Genomic DNA, 12,181 nt, shown 5'->3' with positions numbered 1-12,181 from the left:
AAGATCCATCCCTGTCTTTGGATATCTGCCTTTTCTTCTGTTTAATTCAGCACCGTTGTGCTAAATAAAGTCAGATCATGTGATGCAGCTATCTTTTTATTTCATGAGTTAGCAGAGTTCCAAAAGTGAACTAATTCCCCCCTCTATACTTTGATGTTTTTATACTGGACATCTGTGTTAAACATTCCTGTCACACAGTATTCCTGACTATTATAACCAGTGCTTTTCCCCCTAAAAAAATGTTTAGGGGTACTCTCATTTTGACTCAAGAAAATGACCATTTTATAGTTCAAATCGGGGAAATTAAATACAGTAAATGGACAAAAGTACAAAGAACATGCATTACTCATACTGAAATACTGCCCCTCAATGAGGCCAAACTTTCATCAGTAAAACACCACACATCCACATTCCACACTGCTTCACACATTAAACGCTCGCTTCTATCTGAGACTCAGGAAACACTGGGAAAGAAAAGGAAGCCGCCAGCGGAGGTGGTAACAACGAAACTGACCAATCACCATGCTAGATTCCAATTCCTACTTCACACATTAAACGCTCGCTTCCTTCTGAGGCTCAGGAAACACCGTGACAAGAAATGAGGCTGCCATCAGGGGTAGCAACGGAACCGTGCTAGAGAAGAAACTAATTTTTTATACTTTTTTTAGTTTCATCTTCCATTAGATTCACAAAATGTTTAGGGGTATGCGTACCCCTGCATACCCCCGAAAAAAGCACTGATTATAACACCCATTAAGGAAGTAAGTTCATTTTGGAATGAATGGAGAATCGAACCAAATGGGGTTCAGTTTCAAAATAAATGCATTGGGCAATGAATGGTTGTGTAGATTTCTTGCCCCATTTGTACCCATTTGTTGGCAGTGAAGCTTACCTGGCTTTGGGGGCTGATGCTCTTAGAGGCTGCCGCTTTATTTATCCATAATTAATTGTACGACATTCCGGGGGGGGGGAATAGTAGCTAACACAAATAAGTGCCCCCACAGCTGTTAACTGCTGAAATCAGTTTTGCTATCACCGCCCCCATGGTGACAGCAACTTTCCCACCCACCCCTAAAGTCAAAAGCAAGAACCAAAGAACAAAAATGCATGTAGGTACCGAAACAAATACGAGTCTAATGAATGAATAATGAAGAATTGCCCTACTGAATAAAACCGAGAATCCTCCTGTTTAAATATATTGTTACAAAAGTTAGGTGCCTCCCCATTTCTATGCTGAGCAGTGGCAAGAGCCCATGGGGTACCAGGCACAAATCCTGGGTCTGTGGTTCTTTGGGGAATTGAAGACATGGCGGAGGCTGTGGTAGCTTTAAAAATGTGATTTATTCACATACAGTGGTACCTCGGGTTACAGACGCTTCAGGTTACAGACTCTGCTAACCCAGATATAGTACCTCAGGTTAAGAACTTTACCTCAGGATGAGAACAGAAATCGTGTGGCAGCAGTGGGAGGCCCCATTAGCTAAAGTGGTACCTCAGGTTAAGAACAGTTTCAGGTTAAGAACGGACCTCCAGAACGAATTAAGTTCTTAACCTGAGGTACCACTGTATTTACACCTGATTTTAGATGAAGCCCAGATCTTAAAGCATGGCCATCTCAAGAGGGGCTTGTTCCCACCAGCAGGGCAGCGCTAGAGTCCAGGGCACCTCTTTCTCTTTTTCCTCCCTTCTTCCTCTCAGCACACCTTGTTAAATACACTCTTTTCATGTCACCTCACACCCAGTTACCCAGGCAACCTTCCAACCCCCCCCCCCAGTCTGTTCACACCTCAGGGCAGGGGAGAAGGACAGTTCTCCTGTGCTGCCAAATGGCCCTCAATGGCCCCGCATTGTTTCTTAATGGCCCTAGCTTGGCCAGGACCTTTTGCATAGGCTGGCCCAGGAATCCCTCTGCAGCTTGTATTTCTCCCTTCACATCCCAAGTCATCAAAACCCTACCATTTATTAATTTCTAGGGGTCATCCCCCCCACCCAATCTATAACACCATTATTGTCTAGCCAGATGCTTTGAGAAAGCCAGGTCAAACTCTGTCAACTCAAGCAGCTGATTACCAGAACCCATGTATTACACAGACAAGTCACAAATTGGATAACATTCGTGTTTGGAGGATAGAACGGGGGTCATCCACTGCCTGACAAATAACAGTCTATCAGGCACAAATACTTTTCTGAAAATCTTAAGCATTGTCAGCATGGACTGGGGTGGCTCTGCAGAGTTTTGGAGGGAGTTCTCTTCCAACCCTACCTGGGCATGCTGCAGATTGAATGGTGGACCTGCTACACACAAGGCGGAAGTGCTACCAATGAGTCACACATCTCTTCCCCAAAGGACTTGAGACCTGTGGAGGTCTATATACCTAGGTTTACATTGAAAAGAGGTGTTCCACAGGGAGGGGCCACTACCGAGAAGGCCCTCTGCCTGGTTCCCTGCAACCTCATTTCTCATAGTGAGGGAACCGCCAGAAGGCCCTCAGAGATAGATCTCAGTGTCCAGACTGGATGATGGAGGTGGAAACACTCCTTCAGGTATGCTGGGTTGAGGTCATTTAGGGCTTTAAAGGTCAGCACCAACACTTTGAATTGTGCTCAGAAACGTACTGGGAGCCAGTGTTGATCCTTTAGGACCAGTGTTATATGGTCCCAGTAGCCACTCCCGGACACCAGTCTAGCTGCCACATTCTGGATTTGTTGTAGTTTCTGAGTCACCTTCAAAGGTAGCCCCACACAGAGCGCATTGCAGTAGTCCAAGAGGGAGATAACTAGAGCATGCACCACTCTAGCGAGACAGGTAGGGTCTCAGTCGGTGTACCAGATGGAGCTGGTAGACAGCTGCCATGGACACATAACTGACCGGTGCTTCCATGGACAGCTGTGAGTCCAAAATGACCCTCAAGCAGCGCGTCTGGTCCTTCAGGGGCACAGTTATCCCTTAGCCTTATCCTCCATGAATCTGTCTCTCTACAGCCTGGATCTCAACCAAGATAAGTAGCATTAACTGGTATGAACCCTGGAAAAAGGAGGTATGAACATGGTGGGGAGGAGAAGCACTCAGTGCCATTAACAGGTGAAGCTTTTCCTGGCATGGAGATACCATGTTAAATTTCTCTATTTCAGGCTACTGTGAAATGTGAAAGAGCAGGGGAAGAAGAAAAACTGCAACCTTCTGTATCACTCCCCCTTGCATGTGTTACACTAGCAACAATTCTCCACGATTCCCTGTGCCAGAACTATGGGCACCAACCAGCAGGAAAGTTTTTTCCCCCTCTGGGAAGGAAAAACCTGGGTCTGACAGCGTTGTATAGATAGCCTAATGAGGGAGTGCAGAATTGATCTCTGGAATCTTTCTGACTTCTCAAGGCCAGGGGGAGGTCTTTTGCAACCCAGGGTAGGGGAAAGAATACTCCCTGCACCAACATTTTGTCATATGCTGGGCAGGAGAATCTAAACACATGAAATAACCACAACTACACCCACCCGGATGTGCATGTCCATATTCAAGTTCAGAAGATACTGGGCAGATTTTACTAGCTGATGCAATTGGAGATATGTCTGCCTTTAGGAGGCAATAGGTGACCTTTTATTTGAGGACAGTTGGGGCATTCTGGGGCATGCATGTTCCTGCTGTTCCTACTACTGGGCATGGTGCACACACATAAAGCTCGTGTCCTCCAACATTTCTCCTATGAAAATAAGGATGTCCTATTCCATCATCATCATCATATTACCACTCTACCTATCTGACTGAGGGACGTGGGTAGCGCTGTGGGTAAAACCACAGCGATCAGAAGGTTGGCGGTTTGAATCCCTGCGATGGGGTGAGCTCCCGTTGCTTGGTCCCTACTCCTGCCAACGTGGCAGTTTGAAAGCACGTCAAAGTGCAAGTAGATAAATAGGTACTGCTGTGGCAGGAAGGTAAACGGCATTTCTGTGCGCTGCTCTGGTTTGCCAGAAGCTGCTTAGTCATGCTGGCCACATGACCCGGAAGCTGTATGCTGGCTCCCTCGGCCAATAAAGCGAGATGAGTGCCGCAACCCCAGAGTCGGCCATGACTGGACCTAATGGTCAGGGGTCCCTTTACCTTTTACCTGTCTGACTGGGTTGCTCCGGCCACTCTGGACTGCTTTCAACATATATAAAAACATAATAAAACATGAAACATTTAAAAACTTCCCTCTACAGGGCTGCCTTCAAGTGTCTTCTAAAGGTTGTATAGTTACTTATCTCCTTGGCTTGGGGGCTGCATAACTCCATTCCCTCCAACATTTCTCTGGTGAGCATACGTCCTAAGGAAAAGCGGGACATTCCGTGATCAAATAAGAAACCAGAATGGCTTCTTTAAATCTGGGACTGTCCCTGAAATTTGGAGGGTCTGTGTGTGGGATCTGTAGCTACAAAGGACTCACAACACTCCCTAGCCAGAATAGTGTGGTTATTAGGTTATGAAATTCTCTGTAAAGCTAAAGAAGGTCAGAACAATGTATGAACAGGGCTTGGTGGTTTCCTCGGCACTGTATATTTCCAGTCTGGCTGCAGCTCAGCATGGGCCTGCCATTGTTCTGCCATATAATTCCATGCCCTGCACTTCCGACGGGCTTTAGAATGCTGCACTCCCCTGGGCTGGCTGTAGCCCACACAGAACAGGATTACAGGATTTGTGATGTTTCATAAGCATCCAAGATGGCGGAAACAGGGCCCAAGACAGGACTCAGCTGTGTACATTGGCAGAACTACCCACACCACAACATCTCAATTCCTAGAAATGTTTCACTTCAGATATAGGGCACCTGGGGTTATGTTATCACCTTGGGCACTTGCAAGGTCTATTTTAACCAAGCTGATGCAAGACTATGGGAAGTGGAAAGCTGGTGGGACCTTGGGCTGAGGAGATAAGGTCCTAGGGAAGGTATAAATGTGGAGAGATGCCTTCAGAAAGTCCTGTTGTAATTGACGAATCCACTGAGAAGACATCATGAAACTCCTCTTGGTCATTGCCTTCCTGGGAGCAGCAGGTGAGTCTTTCAAAATGCCAGGTTTTAAAAGAATACAAAATGAGCCCCTGTTTCCAGTGGGTTTTGGGTACTGTTTTGAAAAGAATTTGTTAGCTCTTTTTTATGGTATGTCTGCATATCACCTTGAGACAGATGTAAAAGGTGATTCGTAAATTAATTTATTACAGAGTAATAAGGAGGTTATAAAATAATGGAGTTCTGAAGTCGTGGGTCTATACTAGGTAAGACCGTTGCTGTAGATCAGCCATAGGCAACGTCGGCCCTCCAGATATTTTGGGACTACAACTCCCATGATCCCTAGCTAGCAGGACCACTGGTCAGGGATGATGGGAATTGTAGTCTCAAAACATCTGGAGGGCCGAGGTTGCCTATGCCTGCTGTAGATGCTTGAGGAATTCATTCTTTAAGAATTCTAATGTAAAATTATCTGATCTAATATGTGGATTGCAACACAGTGATTCATTAGTTTCTGCACTTTCGAGTTCTCAATTCAAAAATCATATAGAAACATATGACATCTCTTTTGAGAGAAAATACTACTAATTTATTATTTCTACCCCCACCCATCTGGCTGGGTTTCCCCAGCCACTCTGGGCGGCTTTCAACAGAACATTAAAAACTGAGTAAAACTTCAAACATTAAAAACTTCCCTAAACAGGGCTGACTTCAGACATCTTCTAAAAGTCAGATAGTTGTTTATTTCCTTGACATCTGATGGGAGGGCGTTCCACAGGGTGGGTGCCACTACCGAGAAGGCCCTCTGTCTGGTTCCCTGTAACCTCCCTTCTCACAGTGAGGGAACCACGAGAAGGCCCTTGGAGCTGGACCTCAGTGTCCGTGCAGAATGTCAGTGTCTGAGCTGAATGATGGGGATAGAGATGCTCCTTCAGGTATACTGGGCCGAGGTACAGTACACAGAAAATACAGAAACTGAGAAGAGATTAAAAATATGCATTTAAAAAGACATATGTTTATATCTTCATGCAGTGTCTTTTAAATACAGATTTGTATGGGAACTGGACAGAGCAGTCCTATGGGTGAACATATGTAAAACTGATTTGCACATCCCTAAAAACCAGAAATATAGATATTCCTGAGATGTGACCACATGAAACCCAAGGGATCGAGCAACTGCCTCTCCCTTCTTAACCTTAACTTCAAGGCCAGGTCCTGTTATCAAGAAGAAACTGTGCCTAATTTGGGGTTTTGTTTTGCTTTCTGAAGAATCCAAGTTACTTTGCAGTCCGTGCTCATTCTGATTTTCCCTGTTTTTGTCAGTTGCTCGCCCCTTTGATGATGACGACAAGATTGTGGGAGGATACACTTGCGAGAAGAACTCCATCCCCTACCAAGTATCACTGAATTCTGGGTACCACTTCTGCGGCGGTTCCCTCATCAATGAACAATGGGTTGTCTCAGCTGCTCATTGCTACAAATCGTGAGTGACTGACACTTCCTTTCTCCATTGCCGTGTTTGTACTGCAAACCCACAAGATCTCAACATTTCAGCGGAGCTGGAGTTTAGGAATAGTAAGAACCAGTGTGGGTTTCGAGGGCTCCAGATTGTTCAGAGTAGACCCCTCTCGTTTTTATGTAACTAAGCAACACCACAGCCTATCGCCATGATGGAGCCATCGGTAGCTGCATCTGAATATAGATTTTGAAAGCATATTCTGGGTGGGTCTTCCAGGACAATGCACTGAACTAGATCCTGAAGTGTAGAATGAAGAAAGCCCTCTATTGATCCAGGAAAGGCAAAAGGCAGGATTTCTAATATTTATACTAGACCCATCCAATCCAGAGACTTCTTGACATCTGTCAAACACTGTCTCACAGTACCCGATGCCTTCGTGAGTCCCTTTGGGGGAAAGGGCAGGATATAAATTTAATGATCAAACAAACAAACAAGCATTCCCCTCTGAACTTAAAGAGGACTCTGAGATCTGAGCATGAGGATTGAGCCACAAAGCAGAAGTTTCTCTGTCTTGAGTCTCACACCTTTCGCTAAATTGTGTTGTGTACTTAGAGCTTCGCTGGGATTATTTCCATTTTTTATTGAACATAATTTATTTACCACTTCAGTGTTATTTTTCTAGAAAAAGAAGTGCCAGAGCTCAGCCATTTTATTGTAGTAACTCTTCTAACTGGTTTACATGAAATCTGGAATCTAATGTGCAATTTAAAAAACAAACAAAAAACCCCACAAAACTTCCAGGGGCAGCAGAAAGGCACCACTTACAGTCATTTTAATGAATGGGCTGGTACCATGCTGCTTTTTATTGTAACAATTTGTATGGTTTTAATAGATATATATCTCTATCGATGTATGTTTAATTGTTTTTTTATGATATGTTTTTCTGTGTTTTTAGCAATTCATATTTTTATGACAGGTAAAAAGGTGTGGGGGTATAAATAAATATATAGCAACAACAACAACAATTAATGGAATGATATAAATATATAGCTATTATTATTATTATTATTATTATTAGAATTATTAGAATTAGAATTAGAATTAGAATTTATTTATTCAGTATTCACAGAGAGAGACAAAGGAATGCAGTTTCTATTAAATAATGGCGTTGCTCCTAGTCCTACCCCCTCTGTCTCTCCTATTCTACGTCATCCCTACGGTGGCTGATCTGATCTTTCTGCTTCTGAGCTTTTTGTTCTACTACTCGCAATGCCTGCCTAGTCCTGGGAGGGGGGGTCAGTAATGCTTTCCATAGACACTGAATCTATCAGCTGTCTCTCCCCTGGTGCGTCTTCTTTCTGCTGTTCTTCTCCCAATCTTTCCCAGCTTCCCCCCTCTGCATCCTCTGAACTGTGGCCTTCTGCAAACCACTGTTCTAAATCTATACAGTGGTACATCTGGTTACGTACTTAATTCGTTCCGGAGGTCCGTTCTTAATCTGAAACTGTTCTTAACCTGAAGCACCACTTTAGCTAATGGGGCCTCCTGCTGCTGCCGTGCCACCGCTGCACGATTTCTGTTCTCATCCTGAAGCAAAGGTCTTAACCTGAAGCACTATTTCTGGGTTAGCGGAGCCTGTAACCTGAAGTGTATGTAACCCGAGGTATTGTCCCCCTGTTCTTGGGAAGGTTCAGGAGAAGGGGGGCAGCCCCCCACCATTCCTCCTCAGTCCAGCCCCTGACAGGCCAGACACCGCACAGTGCGCTCAGCACCCTGTCAACACTTGATTTTGCAGCCGCATTGAAGTGAGGCTTGGAGAACACGACATTATGCAGGTGGAAGGAGGCGAGCAGTTCATCAATTCCGAAAAGGTCATTCGCCATCCAAAGTACAACTCTTGGCTCCTGGATAACGACATCATGCTCATCAAGCTGAGCTCCAATGCCAAGATTTCCGCACGCATCGCCCCCATCGCCTTGCCTAGCGGATGCGCAGCTGCCGGAACTGAATGCTTGATCTCAGGGTGGGGCAACACTCTTAGCAGTGGAGGTGAGTATGAACATGGTTCAGTCAACCCATCGGCATTTATTTATTTACTTATTATTTAAACTACCTTTCAACCATGGTCCCCATCTCAGCAGTACCTAATTCCACAGCTAACAAAACAGCCCACTTTCTCGTCGATCCCCAAAGGTCTGATGGAGCAGATAGAAAAGATGTCAGGCCCAATTCATAGTGCTAGTTTTGACCTATAAAACCTTAAATGGCTCAGGACCGCAATACCTCAAGGACCACCTCTTCCCATATGAACCTACCCAGACCCTGAGATCATCTTCTGAGGCCCTCCTTCGTGTGCCTTCTCCTCGAGAGGTCCAGAGGGTGGCAACACGAGAACGGGGCCTTCTTTGCAGTGGCTCCCCGCCTGTGGGATGCTCTCCCCAGGGAAGTTAGCCAGGCAAAAATGTTCCTTTTTAACCAGGCCTTTGGTTGACCTGATTGACATCCTATACCCTTTAAAAATGTTGCTCCTTTTTTGGGGGGGTTTACTGGATTATTGTTTCTATTTTTATTTTATATATTGTGATCTCTTTTGTGAACCGCCCTGAGACCTCCGGGTATAGGGGGGTATGTAAATTCAATAAATGAAATGAAATGAAATGTAAGCACCTCAGCAGTTTTGATATCTTGTGAGCTGATCAGTGAAGCTCTCGTGCCTTTTTACATAAGGCTAGAGGCCCACAAATAGGGACGCAGGTGGCGGTGTGGGTTAAACCACAGAGCCTAGGACTTGCCGATCAGAAGGTTGCAGTTTGAATCCCCATGACGGGGTGAGCTCCCATTGCTTGGTCCCTGCTCCTGCCAACCTAGCAGTTCAAAAGCACATCAAAGTGCAAGTAGATAAATAGGTACCGCTCTGGCGGGAAGGTAAACGGCGTTTCCGTGCGCTGCTCTGGTTGCTCCAGAAGTGGCTTAGTCATGCTGGCCACATGACCTGGAAGCTGTACGCCGGCTCCCTCGGCCAATAAAGCGAGAGGAACACCGCAACACCAGAGTCGGTCACAACTGGACCTAATGGTCAGGGGTCCCTTTAGAGGCCCACAAAGATAGACAACATCTCTCTTCCCAACATTCCTGGCTTCTTGTCTTAGTTGCACCCCTTTTCCTTTTCCTTCCAGTCAACTATCCTGACCTTCTCCAGTGCTTGAATGCTCCCATCCTTGCTGACGCTGAGTGCCGAGATGCTTATCCAGGGCAAATCACTGACAACATGATCTGTGTCGGGTACTTGGAGGGCGGCAAAGACTCCTGCCAGGTGAGAGGATTCACCTTTCGTTCCATTATTAAATGAGGAGCTCTGAGCCCTTGAAAATACAGTGGGACCTCGGGTTAAGAACTTAATTCATCCTGGAGGTCCGTTCTTAACCTGAAACTGTTCTTAACCTGAGGTACCACTTTAGCCAATGGGGCCTCCCATTGCCGCCACGCGATTTCTGTTCTCATCCTGAAGCAAAGTTCTTAACCTGAAGCACTATTTCTGGATTAGCGGAGTCTGTAACCTGAAGCGTCTGTAACCTGAAGTGTCTGTAACCCGAGGTACCACTGTAATTAACCACAAAAAAATGTTTTGCTGCTCAGCTTTCTTTGGCAGCAGCCACAAATAGTTACAGATATCCTGTAAGATGTCAGTCCTGAGTGGGAGCAAAGCTTGAACTTTGCATACCTGGGTGTTGCCAGGATTTATTTGGGGGGGGGTGCAGGCCTTTTGTTAGAGGGGTCAGAACCGACGTGATTGGTCAGTTAGTTATTTCTATTGTTTTACCTGATGAGGGGGGCAGCTGCCCCCTGCCCCTCCCCTTGGCTACACCCATGTTTGCATAATACACTTTGTGTTTATGCTGCTTCCACCATTTTCTGTGGTGGAGGTGGGGATATTTGCTAAGGATCATGTTGCACACTTTGTCTGAAGGCGAAATCAGCATCTCAAGCAAGAATCACTGCTTGCTTCCTCAGAGGCTGAATTCACACTGTAAAGCAACTATGCCGCAGCATAATGAGGGGGTAGAAATTCAGTTCAGTTCCCATGTGAAGGCAAACCTACATAATTCACGCTTTCTAAAACAATACACAAACCAAAGCACAGCTCTCCCCTAAATTCACACTTCTCTGAATATTGCAATGCAGTTCTTTAAGCAAGTCACATAAACAAAAAATACATACGCGCTAGGATAAAGTGTGTCTAAAAATGCATATATTGGTTAAAATAATGTTTCAAAAATGCAGTATATTGCGGGAAATCGCTTTGCAAAAGTCTGTATATTAGCCAGCATTGCATATAAAAATGTGTATATTCAGAGAAATTCATGCAAAAATGCTGACAAATTATCCCGAGGACTTAAAAAAAAACACAAAACCTTAGGTGGAAATTGTTAAGTTGTGGGTGAACATATCAGACGACCACAGCGATTCTTCAAACAGCTCTTGTTTATTCACAGGCCAGGACAGAACTGAACCGAAGGGTTCAGTCAGCCTGCTTATATAGAGCTCCAGTACAATGTAACTGTAACAATTTTCTAAAACTATCCAATCACTGAACGTCACTTTCGATCCCTTATTTGCATAACTATCTACAGTATCCCCCTGCTGGCCCAGGGTGAGAACTTCAGTACATAACAGAAATGTGGAGAACTAAACTTAAGTCTGGAAACCAAAACTGACTATTTGGCTCATCGCTTGCTGTAGAGCACATATTTCAAGACTGCCAAGTTATCTGGGCACTTGCTTGGTGCGACCATTTTACTGTGAGAACGGGAAAACTCTGGTTGCTGCTGCTCTTCAGTTCTTGTGGGCTGGCAGGAGAAGCCCCAAAACTGGGGTAGAGACATGGAGAAGAGAGATTCCCAGAATTCAAGGGAAAACAAGACTTTAATTGATTTTTTCCCCAATTTTTTTTATTGATTTTCCAAATTTATAACAAACATAGGCAAACAAACAAACATAAATCCTAACTGTAATAGTTCCACTTTTGTTAACATTGTTAGGTGACTTCTTCGAATCCCCCTGGCTGAGTTTCAATGTATATCATTGTAACAGTTTTCCAAAACTAATTTCTCATAAAATTTACTTAGTCAGTTAACATCTTTCTTTCTTTTCATATTAACTTTAGACATATTATTCTATAACATCACATATTTAAATCCTAAGCCAATCTGGTACTTGCAAGTATTCCTATTTAAGTTATCTTAGCAAATTTAGCTAAATAGTCTTTAAATTTCATCCATTCCTCCTGGTACTCCTCCTCCTTCTGGTCGCGGACTCTTCCGGTCAGGTCGGCTAGCTCCCAAAAATCCATCATCTTCATCTGCCATTCCTCCACTGTTGGCACTTCTTGTGTTTTTAATGGATATTTTTGCTGCCGTACAAGGAAAAGCAACATGACCTGGGCAGCATGCATGCCATATTTCACTTGCAACCTCTTTTGTCTCGCAGGGGGATTCCGGTGGCCCCGTGGTCTGCAATGGCGAGCTCCAGGGCATCGTTTCATGGGGAATAGGCTGCGCTCTCACTGGCTACCCCGGAGTCTACACCAAGGTCTGCAACTATATTGACTGGATCCAGGAAACCATTGCTGCTAACTAAGACAGCAATTCCTCCTCTAGTTTCAACATACTAGCACCCTTTGCTTCTCATGTAATTCGTCTTAATAACAATATAAAAAAAGAATTCCAAGGAAATAAATGAA

The 12,181-nt window shown here is 44.7% G+C and overlaps 1 protein-coding gene across 1 annotated transcript; it reads left to right on the top strand.

The window, feature by feature from the left end:
* Positions 1-4,971: 4,971 nt before the first annotated feature.
* LOC310752899 (anionic trypsin-like) lies at positions 4,972-12,181 on the top strand. Its single transcript, XM_083594054.1, has 5 exons — positions 4,972-5,027; positions 6,306-6,465; positions 8,237-8,490; positions 9,618-9,754; positions 11,929-12,181. The coding sequence occupies exons 1-5, from the start codon at positions 4,988-4,990 to the stop codon at positions 12,076-12,078; spliced, it is 741 nt and encodes a 246-aa protein (XP_083450180.1). The 5' UTR covers positions 4,972-4,987; the 3' UTR covers positions 12,079-12,181.

The sequence above is a fragment of the Podarcis filfolensis genome, assembly GCF_964270895.1.
Source record: "Podarcis filfolensis genome assembly, chromosome: 17".
Classification (NCBI taxonomy): domain Eukaryota; kingdom Metazoa; phylum Chordata; class Lepidosauria; order Squamata; family Lacertidae; genus Podarcis; species Podarcis filfolensis.
Note: the sequence above shows the minus strand (reverse complement) of the source record. Positions and strands in the feature narration are given on the sequence as shown.